Source organism: Amblyraja radiata, chromosome 8, assembly GCF_010909765.2.
Source record: "Amblyraja radiata isolate CabotCenter1 chromosome 8, sAmbRad1.1.pri, whole genome shotgun sequence".
NCBI classification, from domain to species: Eukaryota; Metazoa; Chordata; class Chondrichthyes; order Rajiformes; family Rajidae; genus Amblyraja; species Amblyraja radiata.
Window position 1 is genome coordinate 26,302,098 of NC_045963.1, and position 26,866 is coordinate 26,328,963.

General features: G+C 41.2%; 1 protein-coding gene across 3 annotated transcripts in view; it reads right to left on the reverse strand.

The window, feature by feature from the left end:
* The window catches only part of heatr1 (HEAT repeat containing 1), a 95,281-nt gene that overhangs the window by 22,165 nt on the left and 46,250 nt on the right, over positions 1–26,866 (reverse strand). For 2 of the 3 annotated variants that reach the window (XM_033025455.1, XM_033025456.1), the window contains exons 14-32: positions 26,575–26,663; positions 24,264–24,475; positions 22,582–22,703; positions 21,519–21,713; positions 19,588–19,768; positions 17,330–17,478; positions 15,850–16,024; positions 15,585–15,757; positions 15,103–15,273; positions 14,100–14,333; positions 13,322–13,453; positions 11,038–11,144; positions 9,473–9,625; positions 7,387–7,505; positions 6,335–6,456; positions 5,168–5,296; positions 4,433–4,669; positions 2,885–3,014; positions 681–856 (exon numbers count right to left, since the gene is read on the reverse strand). In XM_033025455.1, the coding sequence (XP_032881346.1) occupies positions 681–856; positions 2,885–3,014; positions 4,433–4,669; positions 5,168–5,296; positions 6,335–6,456; positions 7,387–7,505; positions 9,473–9,625; positions 11,038–11,144; positions 13,322–13,453; positions 14,100–14,333; positions 15,103–15,273; positions 15,585–15,757; positions 15,850–16,024; positions 17,330–17,478; positions 19,588–19,768; positions 21,519–21,713; positions 22,582–22,703; positions 24,264–24,475; positions 26,575–26,663 (3,006 nt within the window). The remainder of the gene's footprint in view (positions 1–680; positions 857–2,884; positions 3,015–4,432; positions 4,670–5,167; positions 5,297–6,334; positions 6,457–7,386; positions 7,506–9,472; positions 9,626–11,037; positions 11,145–13,321; positions 13,454–14,099; positions 14,334–15,102; positions 15,274–15,584; positions 15,758–15,849; positions 16,025–17,329; positions 17,479–19,587; positions 19,769–21,518; positions 21,714–22,581; positions 22,704–24,263; positions 24,476–26,574; positions 26,664–26,866) is intronic. The other variant, XM_033025457.1, reaches the window with a different exon arrangement.

The window sequence follows — 26,866 nt, forward strand, 5'->3', positions numbered from 1 at the left end:
CATACACTGGGCACCGAATATCCAAGATAAAAACTAAATGTACGGTGGATATGACCGGGAGCCCAACCAGCAACAGTGGGGAGTGAAAGGCTTATTGGGGAGGGAAGGAGAAAAGGGATCAGATGAAAAGGCAAACAATGTTGCAAATTGAAATCGATTCCAGAGGTTTGCTGGAGGAGTGCGAAACGATGAGACAGGTAAACTAATAACTAATAGTTATCCTTTACTGACAATGCTTTTGTTGGTGGTGGGATAGGACAAAGGAGATGGGAGAATTCCATAGGTAGACACAAAGTGCTGGAGTAACTCAGCGGGTCAGGCAGCATCTTTGGAGAAAAAGGACGGGTAACGTTTCCGGTCCTGCCCCAAAATGTAACCTGTGCTTTTTCTCCAGAGATGCTGCCTGACCTGTTGATTTAATCCAGCACTTTATGTCTATCTTTGGAATAAACCAGCATCTGCAGTTTATTGTTTCTACAAGGGAAAATTCCTTGTTGTGGGCTGGTGATGGTTAATTGAACTGAAATGTAAGTTAAAAATCGAACTGCACAATATATTTTGACAATTGGATTCCATTCAAGATCTTCAATATTAAAAACTCTACTTTTCAAGATATACAAATTGCTAATGTATAATCATAAAAAGATTCCCATCGTCATTTAATTTGAAACAAAATATACCTTTCCAATAAAACTGTTGGAGGCGAGATGCTGAGCCATAAACGAGACGGAAAGAAATTTTAAATGCCGCAGCTCTTTGGCTGTGTGAGTGTCCACGTTGAACAGTGATTCCACTTCATTTGCCTTCCTCGTCTTGTTCTTAGTTATGTTTGCTTTTCTCTGTTCTTTGGTTGTTTCTAAATGAATTTCCAGAAAATAATGGGGAAGGGTCTCCATTAATCAAAAATGAATAGGTAAGGAACTCTAATAGTGTTACGGTTATATATGAAACAAAAACAAAAATCAGATTAGTATATAACTGGAAAAACAGCTGTGGCAAAATTAAGTTGATTTAGCAGGTTTCTGGAAGACTTTCCAGAAAATGCTTGAACTGAATGCAAACTCTAAACAAGAAATATTTAGTTTGCATCCTGTTTAGGCATTTTCAGGCTTAGTCTGAAGGGTCGGATCCTCAAAACATCACCTATCCACGTTTCCTGGAGATGCTGCCCGAGTCGCTGAGTTACTCCAGTACTTTGCGTCATTTTGTGTATACCAGCATCTGCAGTTCCTTGTTTCAACATTTTGACTTCCCCAGAGATGCTGCCTGACTTGTTGTGTTACTCCAGCACTTTGTGCCTTAACAGGAAATGTTAGCAAGTTAGGGTCATATGAAAAAGCATATAACATTTATGTTATAATGCCACTTCTATGGTTACCTTCAACTTTGATGGGAAATGATACATTTGTGACTCATTTAATAATACACAAACCACAAAGAGGATGAATTAATTCTACCCCAAAATAAAATTACCTACATTGTAATGCATTCTTAATCTGTGAACCAATCCAATATATCGATAGAATGCAGGATAGATAAATCTAAAATTCAATTTACAAGACTGTTTATTGCCTGATTGCTACATTAATGGATAAGCATTGGAAACTACAGATATCAGGCAGATATTAATGCTACTTCTACAGAAGCTCCAATGAGCAAGCACTCAATGGCATGATATTTAGACTGCTGTGATATTCGGTATTATTTAAAAAAAAGGCAAAGAACATTTTAAAGCAAGATATGCCCTCCGTACTAAATCGGTTGTGATATGGCAATTTAATCATAAAACAGAAATGTTTTTCTCTTCACATTTTCAGGTTAGAATTTATAATATTCATACAAAACACCAAGAACATGGTGACAAAGTGATCATAGTCATACAGCATAGAAACGGGGCCCTTTGGCCCAACCTGTCCATGCCGACCAACCTAAGCTAGTCCCACTTGCCTGCATTTGATCAATATCCCTCAAAACTGTTCTTATCCATGTCCCAGTCCAAGTGTCTTTACTTTAGACTTTAGAAATACAGCACGGAAACAAGCCCTACAGCCCACCGAGTCTGCACTGACCAGTGATCACCCTGTATATTTGCACTATCCGACCCACTAGGGACAATTTACATATTTTTACAGAAGCCAATTAACCTACAAACCTGAGTACCCAGAGAAAACCCACGCGGTCACAGGGAGAATGCGCAAACTCCGTACAGAGAGTACCCGCAGTCAAGATTGAACTGGGGTCTCTGGCTCTGTGAGGCAGCAACTCTACCATTGCACCACCCCTAAAGCGGTCTTATAAACAATATAATTGTACCTGCCTCAACCACCTCCTCTGATAGCTTGTTCCATATACCCATCGCCATCTGTGAAAAGATTACCCCTCAGGTTTCTATTAAATCTTTCCCTTCTCACCATAAACCCATGTACTCTGGTTCTTGATACCCTTACCCTAGGTAAAAGACACTGTGCATTCACCATATCAATTTCCCTCTTGATTTTACACACCTCTATAAGATAACACCCTAGCCTCCTGTGCTCCAAGGAATGAAGTCCTAACTTGCCCAATCTCTCCTTATAGGTACAGGTACAGCAGCAAGAATCTGCAAAGCCAGAATGAACAAACGTTTAATAGAGAACTTGCTTGAAAATAAAAGCAGGGACTGTTTTACAAAATTTATTTTATAACATGGAATCCAAAAATGTTTTGAAAAATGTTTTCCTTCTCGTGCAGATAGAACATGAATATTTTGAACATGCTGTCCTGGCGCAACACACACGCCATATTTCTTCTAAAGTGACACTGCAATTTAACCACTGTTAAACAGGGTTGTCTTTTATTGATTGGGACATTATCTGAAGTTAAGAACAAGTCGTGTACTACTTACTTTCTTCTTTGTCTTCAGGGAGCTTGGCTAAGTAACGCAAAATGTTGATGAAGCTCTGGAGCTGTTCCCGAACAGTAAACTCGCAGCCAACAGTGATCCAGAATTCAACATCCCTTTCCAAAACAGCTTCCTGTTACCATAGAAACCACAGACTTTTGTTATGAGGAGATAGACTTTTTGCAAATTATTATTTAAAAAAAGATATGCCATCTAGTTTTGTTTAGTTTATTATTGTCACGTGTATGGAGGTAAACTGAAAAGCTTTTCTGTTGCATGCTATCCAGGCAGCGGAAAGACTAAACATGATTATAATTAAGCCGTCCACAGTGTGCAAAAACAGGATAAAGTTGCATGTTTAGTGCAGGATAAAGTCTAGTAAAATGCAATTAAAGATATTTCTAGGGTCTCCAGTGAGGTAGATGGTAGGTCAGAACCACTCTCTAGTTGGTGATAGGATGGTTCAGTTGTCCGATAACAGCTGGGAAGGAACAGTCCCTGTACCAAGATGGCACCAAACCCAGGCGACTCTCTGCATGCTAGTCCCAGAAGTAGATCTACAATCATTCATCTATCTGGTACAGGGCAGGGTGCAAACATAGGCAACTGTTTTCACTGGAGCATGCATTCAAAGTGTCATACTGGCTGAATTCATCTTTCTCTGATATCCAAACTATCATTAAAAGGTGTTCAGATATAGTATGAGTACAACTGTGTTGTAGATATTTTGCAAATGTTAAAAAAAAAAGCAAACAAATATTGCTTGATGGCCAAATTCTGCAGGTTTCCAATTGAATTATTCATGGTGCATCTCATGAGTGTCTTGAATTATCAGAAGACCAACAGTTTGTGTTCCACATTGCTACCAGTTTATGTATTTGTTCTTCTATCCCTCGCTGGCTATTGGAAGGCCTATAGTACAACCCTATGTTAGAACAAGGAATTGCAGATGCAGGTTTACACAAATGGACACCAAGAACTCGATTGACTCATCAGGTTTGGCTGCATCTCTGGAGTACATCTCGAGTCTGAAACGTCACCTATACATGTTCTCCAGAGTTGCTGCCTGCATAGACACCTGAAAGCTGTAATATCTAGGTTCAAAAACAGCTTCTTCCCTACAACCATCAGGCTATTAAATACTACAACCTCCAAAAAAGCTCTGAACTACATTCCGACTTGGGGAAATTGGTTTTATCTTTTTGCACTATTATTGGTATGTATGTACGTATGTATGTATGTATGTATGTATGTATGTATGTATGTATGTGTGTACATATGTGAACATATGCTGAACATTTTTTTTCATTTATTATATTGTTTACAGAGCACGATGTGTACATATTCTGCTGTGCTGTTGCAAGTAAGAATTTCATTGTTCAGTTAGGGACATATGACAATAAACACTCTTGACACTGTGTGTCCTTCAGTATAACCCCACCATAGTGATTCTACCACAAATCTGCTCCTTTAACCCCCTCTAGATTAATAGCACCCAACTGTCCAAGTGCCGATTCCTGCTTTCATCTGTCCAGTGTTAAATACACCCACCTTTACCTTTTCACCATTGGTTGCTGAAGAAGCATTCTTGGTTACGTGTTGTTCAAACAGCAGCATCAGGAGGGCCCAGAGAAAGCGCTCCGCACTCACTGTGTCAATGAGCGTAGAAAGGACGGGCACTCGCCGGTGTTCAGGGACATGTGGCATGGCATCCACAAACACCCGGATGATTTTTGTTACCACATTTCCCATATTCTGTTTGATTTCTGCAGGGCCTTCATTGTCAGCCTGCAAAAAAGGAATTAGGGTGAGCAGAATGCACAAAAGGGACTGAAGAGCAATCTTTGGAATTCCCTGTGCTGGATGGCTCTGCCGCTTCACTGAGCTTATTCAGGCCCAAAATGAATAGATCGTGAAAAATTAGTGGAATTAAGGAATATGGGGAAGGGGCAGGAAATTGATATTAAGGTTGTTGTAATGCCATGTTGAATGGCACAACAGCTTTGTGAGGCTGAATGCCCTACATTTTAAAAATATTATTCTTATCATCCCCCTAATCCCACCCAGAGATCAAGATGTATAATGTCTGTAAGGAGTCGCATTAAACATTTTGCAGTTTGCAACACTGACCATGTACAAAATGAGGCTGCAGATTTTTAAAGTAGATAAGTATAAATAGCTCAAGAAAATGGCATTCACTCAACACGACATTAGGTAAATACTTATTAGTAATATATTGCCGAGATTTGTTTACGCTCTCAAACAGTAATAACTACTATAACGTACCCGAATAAGTGCGGGGATGACGGTCTGAACTGTCTTGTTTATGACCTGGAAACTGTAGCTGTCATCCAGTCGCATCACATTGGCACCCATGAAGGTGAATATGGGCATGATATTGTGGAGAACCTTGTCCTGGAAAATAACGTCACAAATACCTCAAAAACACAAACTGCTTAATGTTGTCGCAATAATGGATTTATGAGCACTTGAAGCAAAACTGAACGTTTAGAGGGATATGGGCCAAACGCTGGCTCATGGGACTAGTGTAGATGGGACATGATGGACAAGTTGGGCCGAAGGGCCAGTTTCCACGCTGTATAACCCTCTGACTATAAATGGTTAAAGTAGTTCATAAATCTGGTGGGTAACAAATGTATGAAAGGCACATTGGCAGAGCAGTCCAGTTGTTGCCTTACAGCACCCAACGCTGACTACAGGTGGTTTATGTGTAGTTTGTACGATCTCCTTGTGACCGCGTGAATTTTCTCTGGGTGCTCTGGTTTCCTTCCACATGTTAATTGGCTTCAGTAAATTATCCCTAATATATAGGACAGAACTAGTGTATGGGTCGGCATGGACTCTGGGGGCCAAAGGGTCAGTTTCCGTGCTGGATCATGAAACTAAACTAAAACATTTCGCGAGTTAGAACTCAGAAAAGGACACTTAACAAAACCATAAAATGAAAGGTTTTAATTGTGGGAACTTGCACTTCTGTATTTCATGACTTTTCTTTTTACTAGATTTAATGCATAAAGTGCAAAGGTTCCAAGACATCCAACTCCAATGCTTGCTAAACCCATCTCTGCCCCCTGTGTTGCCAAACCCTAACACTCTGGCTCACAACAGTGTTAGGCATCAAAGACACCATTGCTGAAATGACTATCAGCAGCCAACACCACTGTAATATTCATAAGGTCAGGCCACGTCTGAGAGAGAAGAGAGGCTCATCTGTCTAAAATGTTGACTTTTTCTCCCTCCACAAAATGCTGCTGACCTGTTGAATATTTACATGTTTTGTGTTTTTATTTCAGATTAATCATCATCTGCAGGCGGCTCGTCCTATATGCTTCATTATTTAATATAATTTTGGTTATCTTTTACCTCACAGCCATTTCAAAATGATCCGACGGCAACATCCTTTGACAATAAACTGATGCTGGTTAAACTTACAGGGAACATTCCGGCAGCAGCACCCAGGAGTAGCAATGCATGATGATGGGTCTGAGGCATATTTGACCCCCTGACACATTGAACAATCAGCTCCACATTAAACTTCTCTTCATCGAGAACATCTGTAAAATCAAAGTTGAAAACATTGCTATTTAGGATCTTGCAACAAGTATTTATGCAGCCCCCGTAATATTTGGAAAATGATGAAAAATATTTACAAAAGACACTTAGGGTAGTGGAAAGTAAGACCTTTTTTTCACCCAGTTTTATTCCACCAGGGAGGTCTTACCTTCCACTACCTGCAACCTCCAGCAACCACCTTCAACTAGCATCGCAACCGGCTTCGACTAAAAAATTACCGATTTTTAAAATGGCAAACTATTTTTAGTCGCGGCCGGTTTTGAATTTTTTGAAATAATCGCCAGAACATAGAAGAAGCGGAAACCACTTTCGACCATTAGGGAGACTGACAAAAACCTCCGGGAACCGCAAGGAAACCTTGGGTGGGGCGCAAAGTCTCCAGAGGTGTTTCCGTTCAGGTTTCCTAAGTGGGACAGGGGCATTAGTATATGGGGTGATCGCTGGTCGGCGTGGACGTGGTGGGCTGATGGGGCCTTTTTCCTCGCTGTATCGCTAAAGTCTAAATTATTTTGATTTTACACTCTTTGTTTAAAACTAGTCATAGAGTTGTATGTACAGAAACAGGTCCTTTGGTCCATCACGTCCACACTAAACGTTTTGCTCGCATCTACTAATCCCATTTGCCTGTATTTGGTCTATAGCCTTCTATGCATTTTGTATTCGTGGCTGTCTAGGTGTCTCTTAAATGGTAACCAATTCCTCACTCTGACAGTGTGAGAAATCGGATATAATCACCGTCTTTGATTGTATCCGGCAGCACATTCCCGAACACAACCACTCTCAATATAAAACACATTTCGATCCCCGCTCGTTTTTGATACCTTTGCCATGGAGCTAACAAGAATTAATTCAAACTACAATGAACCTCAAAATATACGAACATCGCAGAGGAATAATTTCAAACTGCATACCATTGCTTATCTTGGAACCATCGGGTGACAGCTTCTGGCAGAGGTTCAGTAAACAATTGAGGATCAGCTGCTTCGTGTACTCCAGACTGCTCTGCTCAGACAATGCAGGATCCAGACACCTAAGTAATGACAATTATTGTCTATTAGTTCTCAGTCACAATCAAAATAATTGACTTTCCATTTTCACACACATAAATATAGAATGGACCATCATCTCCAGACTCCACTAAAGAAATCCTCGACCCTTGTCAAGAATGGTCACACAAACCCCAAATCAATCCCCATCAGGGCAGCACAGTGGCACAGCAGTAGAGTTGCTGCCTCACAGCGCCAGACACCTGGGTTTGATCGTGACTATGGGTGCTGACTGTATGGAGTTTGTACGTTCTCCCTGTGACTACGTGGTTTTTCTCCTGGTGCTCCGGTTTCCTCCTACATTCCAAAGACGTACAGATTTGTAGGTTAATTAGCTTTGGTAAAATTGTAAATTGCCCCTAGTATGTGGGATAGTGTTAGTGTACGGGAAGATTGCTAGTCAGCGAGGATTCAGTAGGCAAAAGGGCCTGTTTCCAAAGTCTCTAAAGTCTGAAGAAGGGACCCGACCTGAAACATCATCCATCCATGTTCTCCAGGGATGCTACTGACCGACTGAGTTACCCCAGCACTTTGCGTTCCCAAATGACATAAGTTTCAGAATATAAAATCTGGCAAAATTCTTATTTTGTTGTTCTAAATAAATTAGATATTAGTACTAGAGTAAGTAATTTTCACTGCATTAGTCCAGATCCAAACCATTCATCACCTTGACGTGGATATAAAATGATGTACTTTGTTGGTTTTCTATACACAGGAACTGCTTTATTAAACAGAAATGTGTAAGTCTCTTCACCACATGCAAAGTGGCAGTTCAAGATATTGACCAAATATTACCTTCTAGAGATGAATGAGGGATGAGACATAAAGGCTGGCCTTCCCAGATGTACATTGTCAAAGAATGAATGAAAAAAACTCCCTCCCTGTTGTTGGATTCTATAACCACGGGGTCTTCAGCACTTCACACAAAAACTTTGGCTTCAGAAAGGAGATAAAATGTAATGAGTTGCTTAGAAAATAGAAAATAGGTGCAGGAGGAGGCCATTCGGCCCTTCGAGCCAGCACCGCCATTCATTGTGATCATGGCTGGTCGTCCCCTCCAATTCCCTGCCACAGAGGGCAGTGAGGCCAAATCACTGGATGGATTTAAATTAAAATTAAATTTCTTTATTTATATAGCACATTTTTAGTCAACTTGCATTGACCCCAAAGTGCTTCACATAATTACATACACACACACAGGCAAAGGTGGGTGAAGTGTCTTGCCCAAGGACACACACAGGCAAAGGTGGGTGAAGTGTCTTGCCCAAGGACACAACGACAGTATGCACTCCAAGCGGGATTCGAACCAGCTACCTTCCGGTTGCCAGCCGAACACTTAGCCCATTGTGCCATCTGTCGTCAAATTTAAGAGAGAGTTAGATCGAGCTCTAAGGGCTAGTGGAATCAAGGGATATGGGGAGAAGGCAGGCACGGGTTATTGATTGGGGACGATCAGCCATGATCACAGTGAATGGCGGTGCTGGCTCGAAGGGCCGAATGGCCTCCTCCTGCACCTATTTTCTAAGCAACTCATTACATTTTATCTCCGTTTATATCATAGTGCGTGTGAGATCTAAGGATACTTTGAAGATGATACATTATACCTTGGTGAAGATTCCAGTTTTCTCCTTTTAAACTTGCCTCACCAACCATTTCCTGAACGTTAACAAGCAAGGAAGGGTAAATTGTTCAAACTACCTGGCCATTCCTTGTATGGAACCCCAGTTAAGATAATTTTAGAGGGATATGGGCCAAACACAGGCAGGTGGGACTAGTGTAGATGGGACATGTTAGTCGGTACGGGCAAGTTGGGCTGTAGGGCCTGTATCCACGCTCTATGACTCTATGATCTTAACCATGCTCCAGCCGACAACAGCAGTTGTTCATTTCAGTAACAACAGGAGGGGGTTGTTTTAATTTTCTCCGACTCTGAATAATTTGGCACTCATACCTGGACAGAAGGCTGAAAAGGCTAGGAACGAGAACCTGGGGTTTTTTGAGTTTCTTCTTGTGCTGCAACAACTCCAGGATGAGGGTGACTCTCTGCCAGTTAATGTTACCCGTTAAAGAAATAGGTTCCAAATTTGGCGTGTCTTGCGCTTTCCTTTAAAAGAAAACACACAAAGTGAAAAGCAATGGCAATGAATTTTGAAGAGTTTGTAGAAGGTAGACTGTGGAGAACCTTTCCCCATTCTAATATGTGAAATTCAGTTCTGATGAATTCCACAAAAGGGAAGAAGGGTCTGGTTAATTTATTAATTACAATAGACACTAGACAATAGTTGCAAGAGTAGCCCATTCGGCCCTTCGAGCCAGCACCGCCATTCAATGTGATCATGGCTGATCATCCCCAATCAGTACCCCATTCCCCCACCCAATTCCAACATGAAGTCCACTCAAATTTTAACAGTGAAGTTAATGATGAGGAAGCAAATTTCTCCATGTAATATGCCACAATTCTGGGAGCATGGCGCAACAATTGAGTTGCGTTCGAATTTTGCAACAAAGAATTTCAGATTACCACAGAAATTATGCACGTCTCCACTGGGGGAACGGGATGCTCTCTCACACAGAGAGATTAAGTAAAGTGAGATTATATATTCCAAACTTATTAAAGCATGCAAAATATACAGGGGCAGAACGGTGGCGAGTTGCTGTCTTACAGTGCCAGAGACCCGGGTTCAATCCTGACCACAGGTGCTGTCTGTAAGGAGTTTGTACCTTCTCCCCGTGACCTGCATGGGATTTTTCCGGGTGCTCCGGTTTCCTCCCACACTCCAAAGACATACAGGTTTGTAGGTTAATTGGCTTCGGAAAACATTGTAAATTGTCCTTAGTGTGCAGGAGAGGATGTACGGGGTGATTGCTGGTCGGCGCTGACTCGGTGGGCCAAAGGGCCTGTTTCCACACTGTATCTCTAAACTCTAAAAACACAGTGGCGCAGAGGCAGAGCAGCTGCCTTGCAGCTCGAGACCTGGGCTTGATCCTGACTGTGGGTGCTGTCTGTAGGGAGTTTATACATTCTCCCTGTGACTGTGTGGATTTTCTCCGGCTGTGTTTCTTCCCATATTCCATAGATGTGCAGGTTTGTAGGTTAATTGGCTTCTGTAAAATTGTCCCCAGTGTGTGGGATAGAACTAGTGTACGGTGATTGGTGTGGACTCAGTGGGCTGAAGGACCCGTTTCCATGCTGTATCCATACTTTAAACTAATTTACAGAACATGGAAGCTAAAATGTTGTTTCCATGGTGTTTATTTTATTGGTAAAAGTTATTTTAGACATTAGCCAAAATTTCTTCAATGGACACTGTTGCTACTTTGAATTGTCTCTCCCTTCGAGCTGAAGCTGCCCAGTCACCCAGTACAATGACAAGTCAATAGACACTGGGATCAGGGAGGGTGATAAGGAACAGTGGAATTAACTTAAAAGTTAAGTGGGACATGAAGGAGGGCCAATGTGGTGAGAATTGTTATAAATTAAGCAACACCCCAAAAATACCCTCATTGGGAACCAACCTTTGCTGCAGCATTTTCTGCCTTCTGGTCTGTTGAATGGTCGCACGACTTTGAGATTTTTCCAAAGGTACGAGCTCCCTGGCAACTTGCTCTGCATCAATCACAATCTGCACCGTACAAAAATTAAAAAAGTAACTGCGAGCAAGATTTTGCATTTTTACTTTAAATTTACATCCTAAAAGAGACAAAATAATATATTGATAATAAAATGATATATGAATAATCCAAATCCAAATTAAGATAGAACAAAACTCATCTCTGTGTACAAAATATACAATATTTTATCTGTTGGGAGATCAACAGGCCAACACTGTAAACATAGTGAACATTACATGCCTTTGTCCCTTTGTACCAAAAGGCTTTTGGAGCATTGACTTTTATCAGTCAGGGTACTGAGTATAGAAGAAGGGTTTCTCAGTCTGAAGAAGGGTTTCGGCCCGAAACGTCGCCTATTTCCTTCGCTCCATAGATGCTGCTGCACCCGCTGAGTTTCTCCAGCAATTTTGTGTACCTTCGAACTTCCAGCATCTGCAGTTCCTTCTTTAACACAATACTGAGTATAGAAGTTGGGACATCATGTTGCAGTATATAAGACGTTGGTGAGGCCACATTTAGCGTATTACGTTTGGTCTATAACACGGACCATGTTATAGGAAAATGTCAGGCTGGAAAGTGTGCAGAAGATTTACGAGGATGTTGCCAGGATCCGAAGGCCTGAGCTATTGTGAGAGGTTGAGCAGGTTAAGACTCTCTTCCTTGGAACACAGAAAGATAAGGGGGTGATCTTATAGAGGAGTACTAAATCATGAGAGGAATAGATCAGGTCGGTGCACAGTCGCTTGCCCAGAATAGGGGAACCAAGAACCAGAGGACATAGGTTTAAACTTAGGAGGGAAAGATTTAATAGGAACCCGAGGGGTAACTTTTCACAGAAAGTGTGGTGGATGTATGGAATGAGCTGCAGGAGGAGGTAGTTGAGGCGGGTACTATCGCAACGTTTAAGAAACATTTGGACAGGTACATGGATAGGACAGATTTAGAGGGATATGGGCCAAACGCAGGCAGGTGGATTAGTGTAGATGGGGCATATTGGTCGGCTTGGGCAAGTTGGGCTGAAGGGCCGGTTTCCACGCTGTATGATCCGATGACTCGAGGTAGTGGGGACGGTATTTGACTGTTTGATACTGCAGCTACGGGGAACAGGTGCTCACCAAATGTCCGAGCACCACGATGTGTTGATTAGGAAGCAAACCCCTCCACCCCTAACCTCGCCCAAGGATGCAATGCAGTCCATCCAGTGAAGTGAGAAGTGGTGCTGTCAGGTGAAGAAGGGGCGAGTTTTGTCTCGCTAAGATATAGTGCACAGCAGTCACTCAATCCACTAAGGTAGACGAGCCCCCTGCAAACATCACGCAGATCTGTCCTGGGAACAGCACTTCCAGTGAACAGTTGTGAGATAGTCGCACGCTATCAAGTCTAGTCATGCCCGTTTTATTCGTCACGTGCACATAAAGTGCAGTGAAATGAATTTGCCAGCAGCGGTACAATTAAAAAAAAACCACACAATACTAATTTAACACAAACATCCACCACAGCATTCATCAATGTGGTGGCAGGCACAAAATTTGGTTAGTCCTCCTCCATTTCCCCCCGTGGTCGGGTCCACAACCCTCCGCAGTCGCTGCTGCGGGCGTCCAGATGTGCAGACAAGTTAAGTCCAGGTAAGTCCTGAACCTATCCGGTGAGACCTCAGACTGTGGAAGAGGTATATCCCCCCCCCCCACCACAAGCTGAAAGGGCGCTAACGGTGTGTGGCTGTGAATCATCATGTTCGGCACAGATATTGTGGGCCAAAGGGCCTGTGTTCTATGTTCTATGTCAATGACAGCAATGCTGGATGGTAAACGTGCGGGCAAAACCGCACTGCACGACGAGACATTTGTGGGAATGCATCTGCGTGTTATATTCGGATGGGCCTTGTCTATCAGCTGGGAGCAGGCATCTCAATGGAAGACTATGCCAGACAAGCTCAGGCAGTTTGCCAGCTAAACGATAAATTCAGCCAAAAGTCTTGTGATAGGTAACGCATATTACAAATTTTGAATCACAATACGTTGTATCATCAAAAGTGCCAGACAGTTAATCGCATCACAACACTGAATTACACACTTTACACTCTCCTTCATAAAGTTCCAAACCAAAACCAAGCAACAATTTTATTACATAAATCTCACTGTAAGTATAAACCAAAAAGAATGGACATTTCAAAGCTGCCTTCACTCACCGCCTTGAAAATACTGCTTATTGCTTGTGCACAGACTGGGTTTTTAGTTTGCACAAGCAGGTCAAATAGCACTCCCAGTAATCTCTGCTGTATGTTCACATCAAGCAGTGCTGCAAAGAACCGTTTTGTGATCTAGAGAAGATAAATTAAATAAAACCTCTTAATTAAAGGCAAATCTTGGTGCCATAGTTGTAATAGTCACGCACTTAAAAATAGTAAGAAACTTAATTCAACATTTCCATAATTTTCCTGCAGAAATTTAGAAATTGACGTTAAGTTTCAGACAAATTTTTTAAATCAATTTAAACAATTAATTCCCCGCAGATGAAATTGTCTATTCAGATCTGGCCCCATAATTCAGTGGCCTGATAGGCTATTTAAGTTGGAAATTAAGGGTCGAGAGTCAGAATAACAGTTCTTTCCATGAAAGACATTTGTGTAAGTAAGGGTGTCAGGGGTTATGGGGAAAAGGCAGGAGAATGGGGTTGAGAGGGAAAGATAGATCAGCCAGGATTGAATGGCAGAGTAGACTTGATGGGCCGTATGGCCAATTTCTGTCCTTCGAACATCTGATCCAAATAGGTTTCAAGGTTATTACTGACACAAGCTATCCCATTTAAGGTTTTTATAAATTACTTTGAATGTTCCACCTTTCACGATGGTATTCAAACTTCATGTATAGTCTTTAACTAGATTCCACTGAAGAAAAATCATCGCTCTTGTTGAAATGTCGGAATAGAATCCTGTGCTTTCCCTCAATGTTCACAACACAAAATACCTGTCCGAATGCAGTGATCTGCAGTGCTGGTAAGCCTCTGTACACTTCCTTGGAATTATGGAATACATTGATGAACAGATCCAGACTTTGGGGATTTTTTGCCAGTAAAGTCGCAGATTGTTCGTTGTACTTTGCGAGAGCCATGTGCAGCAGAAGGGCTTCATCTTTGAGGAGAACGTCAGGTTCTGTTCCGAGCAGTCTCTCCATTAAGGGTAACAAGCTGGAGAGAACCATCTGAAAAGTAATTCACTATAAAATTAAAATAGTACATGACAAAAACTTCAAAATTAAACAACAATAAAACTATCAACGCTTACTGTTATTACTTCACATGCAACTGGCCACAGAATTGAATAAGAGTCGCTGTTGGTGATTCAGTGTTTATCCATTACTTATGATTGTCCAAGAGAATTAATGAAGCATTGATATTGATGCAAATTTAAGTCACCTTCAAACTAGTCCCACTACAAGGTACCACTGAAAACACTACGCTTTGTTGCACAAGGTCCAGATGAGTTTTGAATATCGTACTAAGCCAAATCCATGCAGGTCAGTGGACCATGCCAAGCAAGATGAGAAGGCAGGAGAATGAATAGATCTGCCATAATCGAATGGTGGAGCAGACTCGAATTCTGGGGCCGAATTCTGCTCCTACATCTTATGATCTTATGAACCGACAACTTTCCTTTTAGTTGTGAAATAAATACACCTCTGCTTAACAAATGAACAGACGGGTGCAGGAGATTTGTTGGTACGTGGTAAAGTGCTGAACTCTGAAGAACTTTACAATAAGAGACATTTCTTGCTGTATGAACCGACATGATTGTACAAGAATGTTTGACATCATACAATCATGGAGTTACCAGAGATCCTTGTGAGATAAGCATTTTAAAATTAATTATGTAATTAAATTCTAATACTAATTTGACTAAATTAACAATTTAATAAAAACTATTTTCTAATGCTATTTACTCACATTGTACCAAAAAATAACTAAACTGACCTCTCCATTCACTTGTTCAAATGCTTTCAGCAAATTACGTGTGATATATGATGGTTGTCCACGATCTCCAAAATATTGCAGAAAATTCTCAAGATCTTGCTTCAGCTTTGTGCGCTGTGACCTTGCTGGTCCACTGGGTGTTAAAACTTCCTCAAATAATGTGCCAAGAGCCTGGATAAATGACACAATGGAGTAATAAACCATACTGTATCTGGAAACAGCACAGGTAGCAACAAGCGGTTGCCTCTGATACACATTAAAACTTAGCTTACATAACCATTAGGAAGATTTCCCTGGGTCTTTCAAAAAGAAAGAGAAAGATACATTTATTTGTTAAATTGCCTACTTGTTACTAATATCAACAGTTTCGGTTGATTAATTAAACAACATCATTGTGACGTTACGCACAACTCTACACAAATATAATTTAAAAAGATTAATTGCCCAAAATTATGAATTTAAAAAAGAGCACCCTTTCTTACCTGACTTAAATGTGTGGGATCCGCAATGATTTCTTCTGCCATATTAACAAGACTGTTAACAACCACATGAAATGCGGACCCCGGTACTTTTGCAAATCTCTGCAGACAGGCAATTGCTGCCCGACGCACCTCCCTCACAGGGCTGCCCAGAGTAATGACTAAGGATACCACCACTGGGAAAACAAACACAATTCAGTAATAAATTGGCATTATAATGTTTTTCAGGCTTACAAGTGTTTAATGGAATGGATCAGGAAATTAATACCTGGCGATGACAGAAATTCATTCCCTGCAGAATCAAGTAGCGCGCAGCCCACATAAAGAGCTCTGGTCTGTAGTATCACACCAACTGGTCTGTTCAACTGGTCACCAAGGTTATAATTATAGGTCCACAGAAGTGACAAGAACTTGAAGAGATGATTAGGTTCTCGCAGATGAATCTGCAATTTTCATAAATTATAGAAACAAAAGGAGTTTTAGTAAAACAGATATATGATAAATATATTTTGTTCAAATCTGCTTTCATACAATTGTTGATTGATATAAACCTCAAAAATATTGATCAAATTCAGGTAGGGATTATATATGGTCAAATCCAAATTAAATCAAATTATTCAACCTTTTTTTTTTAAACCTGTTGGCAAATTGACATATTTCATCTGGTTTGTAATTCTGCCTATTTTATTATACGCAAATGAAATTAAACATTAGGAAGAAATATAAATATTTGCCAAAACAGAATATCTAGGGTGTCACGGTAGCGCAGAGGTAGAGTTGCTGACTTACAGCGCCAGAGACCCGGTTTCGATCTAGATTGTCTGTACAAAGTTTGTACGTTCTCCCCGTGACCTGCATGGGTTTTCACTGGGTTCCTCCCACACTCCAAAGACGTACAGGTTTGTAGATTAATTGGCTTGGTATAATTGTAAATTCCCCAGTTTGTATAGGATAGTGTTAACGTGCGAGAATCCCTGGTCAGCATGGACTCAGTGGGCCGAAGGGCCTGTTTCCACGCTGTATCTCTAAACTAAACATTTCATTACTTTTCTAACTCAAATAGATGCAATTACTCATGACTGTGCACCCACCAAAATTACATGGTCTATAAGTGCACAAACAAATTGTATTGTACTTTCAATTAAGTGAAATTCTAAATCTAAAGTTTCCATCTGAACTAAGCTTTAACTAAACTTCTTTTGATTGGTAAAAAAAATGCAAGAATACACAATTAAAATGAGGGAATGATGGCTTTGCCTGGATATGTGAGTGGAAACTATATGTGGTCCATGCTGTGATGGTTAGCAAACTGAATTCTGAATCCAGCAAACTGCAGCACAGTGAGTAGAGCCAATGTCTCACACATCTGGAGACTCGGGTTTGAGACCTCGGATTACTGGCTGTGGAGTTTGAATGTTCGCCCAGGTACTCTGGTTTCCACCTACATCCCAAAAAATTGCAGGTCAGTTGGTTAATTGGCCTCAGTAATTTCACCACAGTGTGTGGGTGAGGGGTAGAATCTATGGGGAAATGATGAGAAGGGGGGGGGGGGGGGGAGATAAAATGTAGGATTAGTGGATGTAGGTGGTTGATGGGCATCAAGGACTCAGTGGACCAAAGGCCTATTTCTGTGTTGTAAGATTCTAACCCTAACGCATTTAACAAACTTATGTTTTCACTATTGTTATGCCTTCTTTCATGTTTATCCCTGTAGTTAAATTAATGGCATGGATGAAATATCTATTCACCTGAACCAGAAACTGCAAGAGAATCCTGAAGCTTATGACGAGGCTTCCTTCACTTGTACCACTTGCAAGAAGATCAAACATATCAATGAGAAGATGAAGATAATTGCAGCTTTGTTCATCCAAACTTTCAGGGTTCCACCAGGACTCTTCTGAAAAGATCACAAGAAAGAAAGGTTAAGAATGCCAGCCAAATGGTCATGCCAATGAAGTTGCAAAATGGATCTCAACTAAATCCCCAAAGTTAGACACAAAATGCTGGAGTAACTCAGCGGGCCAGGCAGCATTTATGGAGAAAAGAAATAAGTGATGTTTCAGATCGAGACCCTTCTTCAGATTAAGAGTCAGGGGAGAGGTAAATTAGAGGTATGACAATGTATAAAGAACAAATGAATGAAAGGTATGAAAAGAACAAATCAAAACCAGCAACAATGATCAAGGAAAATGGAGCTCACAATGGTCCACTGTGTGCTGTGGAAAAAGTGATACCAAGTGGATGCAAATAGTGAAACTGAGCAGTTGGACAACTAGAGTTCCCCAAAGTGCTGGACAACCTTAGCAGGCCAGGCAGCATCTGTAGAGAGAATGGACAAAGTTTCAGGTTGGACGAAGGCGGCTTCTGACCCAAAACTTTGCCTCTCCATTCCCTCCAAAGATGCTGCCTGATCCGTTGAGTTCCTCCAGCACTTGTTTTGCTCAAGATTCCAGCATCTGCAGTTCTTGGCTTCTGAGCTAAATCTATTTGAACAGGGAAAGAAATGACCTTAAGGCATGGTGAAAGCAGCTGCATTTGAGATCAAGGTGACACTGGATTGAAACTTATATTTCTTGGAAAAACTCTCACTGGTTCAAATTGTACATGACGGGGGAAGAATCCAAGGGTCAAGTATCAAGCAGTCACTATCTCCATAGCCCCATCATCTCCATGTGCTACTTCAATAACCTTTTTGTGGCGAGTCAGAAATGGGCAGATCACATTTCAGTTCCTCTTGCAACTATGCTGGAAATACAGCAGCCATGGACAATACCAAGCTCTTGCTTGTCCTAACAAACGACAGGCCTCAATATAACTATTGGAATGTTGCTGAGGGAAAATGGTTAAATATTATATAGTAAATCTGAGTGAAGCAAATCATACAAGTGCTGTAGTGTTGTAATTTATAAATCTGCTGATGCAGCTTTTAGATTTTAAGACTCGAGATACACATGGAAACAGGCCGTTCTGCCCACCAAGCCTGCGTTGACCAGCACTATCCAAAAAACTGGGGATAATTTACAATTCACTGAAGTCAATTAACCTGTAAACCTGCACGTCTTTGTAATGTGGGAGGAAACCGGAACACCCAGAGAAAGCCTACGTAGTCACAGGAAGAACATACAAACTCCGTACAGACAGCATCCGTAGCCGCGGTAAGGCAGCAACACCACCGCTGCGCAACTGTGCTGCTCTGAAATGTTATTTCAGCTAATCATTCTAAAACTTCATAATCTATTGATTGCCAGTGAAAATGTAACTGCTGTATAAGAGTCCCCTAACCTTATTTACATTTACAAACATAGAGCAGTTGATGTTCCCCTGTGCTGAATTAATGTTTAAATGTTTGCTACACCCTAGTATAATTGGGTAGATAAAAAATATTGTTCACATTATCTGCAAGCAAACATGGCACATAGAGCACTACAGCATGGGAAAAAGTCCTTAAACCCACAATGTCTGTGCTGAATATGAAGCCAGATTAAACTATTCTCCTCTGACTGCATGTGATCCATATCCCTTCATTCCATGCATATCCACGTGCCTATCTGAAAGGATCTTAAATGCTACTGTTGTATCTTCCTCCATCACCACCAGTACTATAATAATAATTAAAAGGCATTTGGGCAGGTACATGGTTAGGAGAGGTTTAGAGGGATATGGGCCAAATGCAGTAAAGTGGGACTAGACTAGATGGGGCATGGTCGGCCTGGGCAGGTTAGGATGAGAGACCCGTTTCCATTCTGACCACACCTGGCAGCACATTCCAGGCACTCCCACTCTGTGTAAAAAAAAAAACTTGTCATGCACATCACCTTTAAACTTTGGCTGAAATTTTGAGAAAATGCAAATCCAATACACAAATTTTAGCAGAAATACTTCCACTTGATGGGTTTCCATTTTAATATTTTAAGAAATTAGTAAGGCCTGCAAAATGCCCCTGCCTAAAATCTGAATATGCAGTGATGGTAAAAGTGTTTACATTGAAACAAAATACCACACACACCTTTTAGCGATTCAGGTGGTTTGAAAGCCATGATTAAGTTTCTCAGCAACAAAATGAGTAGAAATCCAGCTTCCATCCTCCCACCATCGTCAGTCTTCATATTCTCCACATACTCAGTCACCAGATCTATCGGTACCATGTTCCCTTCAATAGAATGAAGATGCCACTTTTGCAAAGGGTTCTGTAATATTGAATGAGTAAAAGGATTATGCTCATATTGACAATTTCAACCTACTGATTTTTTCCATGAAGAGTAGGAAATTTTCTGTCCAGAGTATGATTAGAATCAATCATCCAAGATTCCCCTTGGAATACTATCGTTATTCATCTAAAGAGAAAAAGACACAAATCCCTCAATTTTCAGACAGCCTTTTGTTGAAATAGGGTTATAAATCCAATTCAAAAATGTCTTCAGCTGCTAGGTGAAGTACATTTACATGAACAGAATTTTTTGGCACAGTGGCACAATGTTTGAGTAGCTGCCTTACAGTGCCAGAAACCCGGGTTCAATTCTGTCCACGGATGGAGTCTCCATGGAGTTTCTACGTTCTTCCTGTGACCTCGTGGGTTTCCTCTAGGTGCTCCGGTTTCCTCCCACGTGCAGAAGACGCATGAGTTTGTAGGTTAATTGGCCTCTGTAAATTGCCCCTAGTGTAGGGATTGGATGTGAAAGTGGAATCACAAAGAACTAGTGTAAATGGATGATCGATTGTGACTCAATGGATCGAAAAGCCTGTTTCCGTGCTGATGATAGACACAGAGCTGGAGTAACTCAGCGGGTCAGGCAGCATCTCGGAGAAAAAGGATGGATGACGTTTCGGGTCGGGACTCTTCTTCAGACTGAAGAAGTCAGAAGAAGGATCCAAACCCTAAACGTCACCCATCCGTTTCCTTCGCAGATGCTGCCTGACCCGTTGAGTTACTCCAGCATTTTGTGTCTATCTTTGGTATAAACCTGCATCTGCAGTTCCTTGTTTCTATTGTTTCCATGTTGTATCTCTCAACTAAACTAAACATATTCAAAAGTATTCTAGAGTAAATTAGTGCCAAGTGACAATAATGGGGTTAGCTCAAATATGTTAACAGGAACAGTATCTGCTTTTTTTACACTATAATACATATTCCAATAATTTAATTGCACTCTGTCAGAGATTTTCACATAAAAGATTGGGATTAATGAAAGATTAATGTTATAAACCTAAAGATGTACTCTATAATACAAGATTCTGGAGGGTACCACAAAAGGGATACAATTGGTGAGGACAATTTGTTTAGTAACTTAGATCCGCGCTGCAAGTAAAAATAGACGAAATATCCTTGGATGAATTTCATACATCTGGTTGGTTTCAAACTCTTTTCGTGAGGACATAGGATACTGATGCCAATGAAGTTGACGAGAGATGCCACTTAAATTTAGATTCTTGCACCTTTTAGCAAATGGGCGTCCAAGCGATTATTCTGTCAAAACGTACCAGTCATGTTATAAATACCAGGGAAATTGGGAAGCGAAGAGAAACAAAACAAACACCAAATAGTCTATCTTTTGCTTGTTGAACAGAGCAGATTTATAGCCCTCTGAGTAAAACGGTTACCCCCCAGGTTCATATGCAATCTTTTCCCTCTCACCATAAGACTATGTGCATTGGTTCATGATTCCCCTAATCTGGGAGGGTTTACATGGAACTGCACTGGAGTGGAAATTGATGCAACAACCCTGCAGCAATCCTAGATAAAATGCACAAATGGATTTTAACCAACTTTTTGTTACAACAGCCAACTGGAGAAGCTCCAAAGAAACTTGTGGCACAAAGGTTGGCCCAACAAGGAAAAAAACATTAAAAAAATTCAGACTAAATTTAGGAATAAATTATTGCCACCATCTGTTTTAAATATTATAAAGCTACAGCACCCAAAACATTAAAGACTCTTACCCTGTCTTTGCTTTTTGCAACTAGTTTCTTCAGTCTTATCTCCAGAACAGCGTACATTTGTAAAGCATGTTGCAAATTTTCTGGACTTGTCTGCATCTCCAAGGTCTGGACCAAAGCAAAACTCAGTACAACAGAGGTCAGCTTCTGCTTCAGGTTTGAGGGTTCCCTTTCGATGATTTGCAGAATGTTCCTTATCTGCAATCAAAGCAATTATTATCGTAAAAATTCTCAGAAGTGATTATCACTGCTCACTAAGATAATTTTCCCTTTTTTTTAATATCTGTTCAGTATCAGGAAGTCATTAGAACTTAAATCACCTTTGTTGCTTCATAGAACATGGAACAGTACAGCAAATGAACAGACCCTTCAAACAATGATGTTTTTCTTTAACCATTGGTCAATGTAACCTTTTTTTTTTTTAAGTCAGGTTGTAAGCTTGTCACACAAGTGTCCTTGTTGGCAATGAAATTGGTGGTTATTTTATTTTCTGATCAGAAATGCATTGCATAAACATAAATATTTTCTATGCCCAATCCGAGATTGTTGTGAGGTACAAGATTCATAAACCTCTCTTGCAATATTACTGTGCCGCTGCCGGTAGAGCTGCTGCCTCACAGTGCCAGAGGCCCGGGTTCAATCCTGATCTCAGGTGCTGTCTGTGTGGAGTTTGCACATTCTCCCTGTGACTGCTTGGGTTTTCTGCAGGTCACAAGGAGACCTGCAGCTTTCCGGTTTTCTCCCACATCCCAAAAATGTGTGGGTTTGTAGATTAATTGGCCTCTGTAAATTGCCCCACAATATGTGGGGAGTGAATGAGAATGTGGGATAACATAGAACTAGTACGAAAGGGTGATCCATGGTTGGCTTGGACTCGGTGGGCCGAAGGGCCTGCTTCCATGCTGTATCTCTAAACTAAACTATTATATCACATGTAATTACTTCTTTGCATTAGCCACGAGCCTTACGCTTTACATTTTTCACAGACATGTTCACTCTTCACTGTAAAAATTGTGTTTTTACACATTGTACCACCAAGATTATTTTTAAGGGTTACTTCTCTCACCATTTGAGTCCGCTCAGAAGGCTCCATCGAGCACAAGTTATTCACCAGGAGCTGAATCATTTTCTGGTTTGCTTCGCCAACAATTTCCCTCGTGTCACAGCTCTCCAATAATTCTTCAAGTACTGTTAACACAAGTTGTTTAGCTTCAAGCAGAGCCAAAGCACAAGTAGTAACAAAAGCAAGAAAAACGCCTCAATCATGTGAAGCAAATATAAAGATCAGTAATCTATTTTACCTATATGTAAATGGACACATTGAAATTTGCAGTGAGCAAATCCTCCATACAATCACCCATAAAATTACCAATTCCCAGGAGCATGTATATTTACTCATTTAAATACCATTACATGTATAGATCTGGATGAATGGACAACAAATAGCTTAAAATATACATAGCAGTTCCAGATCTGTGGACCATTTTACCCATTAGAAAAGCAGAGGATATAATGTAGTTTATCATGTGTACTCTTAAGAAAATCCAGCTAAAACATTTAATCTTCATTCTCACTTCCAAATGGTGGATGCAGCGACAGAGACCCAACTGCCCTTGCACTGTGTATAAAAACAATCTGTTTCCATGCTCCATCATAACATTTAAAAGGCATTTTGTCAGGTACATGGATAGGAAAGATTTTGAGATTCATAGGCCAAATGTGGACGTGGGACTAGTGTAGATAGGGAAGCTTGGTCAGCATTAACAAGTTGAGCTGAAGGGCCTGTTTCCATGCTGTATGACTCTATCTCTGGAACTCTGTTCATCAATTTCTTGCTCAACTCACCAGACAAACGAAAAGCAACTAAGTACTGAACACCAGGGAACTCCACAGGTAACAGCCTTACAGGCAATCAAACCTGAAACATTACCCATTACTTCACAGCTTAGAGATAATGTTGGAATCAATTAGCCACTCTCCCCTTGATCCGATAGGTATCTTTCTTAAACCAGCCTCACATGTGGGTTGAAAGACCCAATGAAACAAAATGCTCTCATTCTTAATAGGATACCCTTGTGGATGTTGCAAGCTGCATATTTAATCAGAGATGCTTAAACACCAAAGCACTGGAATGCAAATGGGGCCTGAAGGGATGACATAATGAAGGCATGAAATGATCTACTGCTCAAGAATACAGCCGCTCACATTCGTCATGAAGTACACAATACTGACGTGAGCACTGAACAACTATACATAATTAGGGCAGCACGGTGGCGCAGCCTTGCAGAGCCAGAGCCCCTGGTTCGATCCTGACTACGGGTGCTGTCTGTACGGAGTTTGTACGTTCTTCCAGTGACCTGCGTGGATTTTCTCCAGGCAGTCCAGTTTCCTTCTGATTTGGTAAGTAAAATGTACATTGTCCCTAGTGTGTGTGTGTGTCGGATAGTATTAGTGTGCGGAGATGTTAGTGTATGGAGATCGCTGGTCGGCGGGGACTCAGTAGCCCAAAGGGGCCTGTTTCCACACTGTATCTCAAAACTAAAACTAAAATTATACCTGGCAACAAGTTTCAGTATTTCAGAAAAAAAAATTGCTCCATGTTACAAATAATATCGGCATTCTGTAGTGTGTGACTGGAATAAATCCCCAATCATACCTCAACACAGATCAAAAAGTTTGAGATGATTATTTCATAGTTTCAAAATGATAGTTGTTTGAGGTAATTAAGGGCAAGGGGACAACTTTTACCTGCAGGCCAGTTGCGAAGCAGTGGATTCATGGAGCAGAGCTCCGAATTAACAATAAACTTTGTTATTTTCAGCTCAACTGATTGTTTTGCTGGGTTGGTCAGCAGCGTGTAAGGCAACAGTTCCATCCATACCAGCTGTGTCAGCTTTTCATTCCCTTGAAGCAGATCTGCCACGCTTAGAAAATTTACTGCCTCTTCAAGAATAACATACCTAGGAGCAATTACAGAGCAGGAAGTTGAAATGGCAATTAATATTTAAGCAAAACACATACAATAAATCTGTGTGATTTCTAGAAAGGCAATGAAGCAACATCTTCATGCCAATCAGTTTAACAATAAATGCAATGTCTTCTTTGCCCATCGGGTGGCGATCTTGTGTAGCATGTCGTTCATTGTAAAGGGCCTGTCCCACTGCGGCGAACTAATTCGCGAGTTTAGAAGAGTTTGCCCTCGACTCATACTCGCAGCATGGTCGACGTGAGGTCCTAGGAGGTCTTTGTAACTCCCCTTCATGCTCAAGAGTAGTCCCCGCATACTCGAGGCCTCAGCTAGGTCGCTGCATTTTTTTCCACATTAAAAAATGCTGTGTGTGTTTGTGTGCGAGCGTGTGTGTGGACGGTCGATCCGGCTCGCGGTATTATCGCTGACACTCGATCCAACTCAAGGTTTTTCAGGCTAGTGCTCTCGAGCTTGAAGGTCGAAGACAGTCGCTGAAATGTCGAGTCAGTGGGACAGGCCCTATAAGTCCTATTCATTCACTGCATTGAACGCTCCAATGTCCAGCATCAGGTTAAAGTGCTGCAACCATATCCCTCCCAAATGTAACAACTTGAAGTTCACAGCTCTCTTACCAATGCCTCTGCTTCTTTAGAAGGCTTAGGAAGTTTGGCATGTCCCCAACAACTTTCACAAACCTCTGCAGATGTAGCATAGAAAGCTTTTTATCGGGATGAATCACAGCTTGGTTTGGGAACAACTTCATCGACCGCAAAAAATTACTGGGTATTGTGGACGTTGCCCAGATCAACCAACAAACCATCCTCCCTTCCATTGACACCTCACGCTGCCTCGGCAAGGCCAGCAGCATAATAAAGGATGAGTTTCACCCCAGTCACCTCTTCTCTCCTCACCCATCAGACAGGAGGTACAGAAGTGTGAAAACACACAATTCCAGATTCAGAGACAGTTTCTTCCCAGCTGTTATCAGGCAACTGAACCATCCTATCAACAACTAGAGTGGCCCTGAGGCCCCCCCCCCCTCCCCTATTGGAGATCCTTGGCTTGGACTACCTTTCATCAAACTTTACTGGATTTTATCTTGCACGAAACGTTATCTGTACACTGTGGATGGCACAGTTATAATCATGCATTGTCTTTCCGCTGACTGGCTAGCATGCAACAAAATCTTTTCACTGTACCTCTGTACACGTGACAATAAATTAAACTATTACAGATCTATTTATGCTCACTCTAAACTTATAAGGTACATCACAAAGCTTTCATTAGATCACCAGCAGAGAATGGGTTAATGTGACAGGAACCACTGTGGTGGGGATGAGGAGATAGGATTCATGTTTTAGCTCCTGGCCCATATTTTGTGACTGTTGCGAAGTATGAGGGTGGGATAAAGCAAAGTTCAATTATCCTCAGTCAAAGCTGAGCAAACATGAATAGCCTTCTTAGTGGTACGTATTATCTATTGAAATGTACTTATTCAGACAGTTCCTTCACAACGGGGAGAAAACGGTTTGGGGTGGCACAGTGGTGTAGTGGTAAAGCTGCTGGGTTCGATCCTGACTGTGTGTGCTGTCTGTATGGAGTTTGTACGTTTCTCCCTGTGACCAAGTGGGTTTTCTCCAGGTGCTCCCTTTTTTTCCCACACCAAAAAACTTTGGTAAAATTGTAAATTGTTCCTAGTGTGCAGGATAGTGTTGGTCTGCAGGGATAGCTGGTCGGCACAGACTCAGTGAGCCGACGGGCCTGTTTCCGCACTGTATCGCTAAACTAAACCCACATGATTTCAAGCAGCTATGAGACAATTTATAGGATTCAATTGATGCTTATTTCAAGCGGAAACAGTAGTTTCTGACATACAATTGTAAATTTTCCCTTGTGTGCAGGATAGTGCTAGTATATGGGTGATTGGTGATCAGCATAGACTCGATGGGCTGAAGGACCTTTTACGTGCTGTATCTCTAATGACTAAAAAGTTGAAAAGAGCGAGAAGTATAAAATCTCATTATTTTTAAATATTTTAATAATCTATACACTATTTAAACCAAACACCCTTGTCCCTAGAATTATACCCACCAGTATTCATTCTCAGAAAGGTCGGCACGTTGAAGCAGTGACAGAAGAGATGAAACTGTCTCTTCTTGACCAAGCTGGCTCGAGAAAGCCTAGGAAAAGAGAAAAATTGCGTTTAATCCTACGGTATAGTGAATTCTCTATTATGCAAGATCTTAGCTCTTCATTAGACAGAAGCATTGGACTACAGCTGCCATTATCAACCAAAGTTGATTGGTAATGAATCATTGGTGTTGAAATTCTGCTCGAGGTGGTCTGAATGACAAAAGTAGTTGTTTTTGAATTACTGTTATTA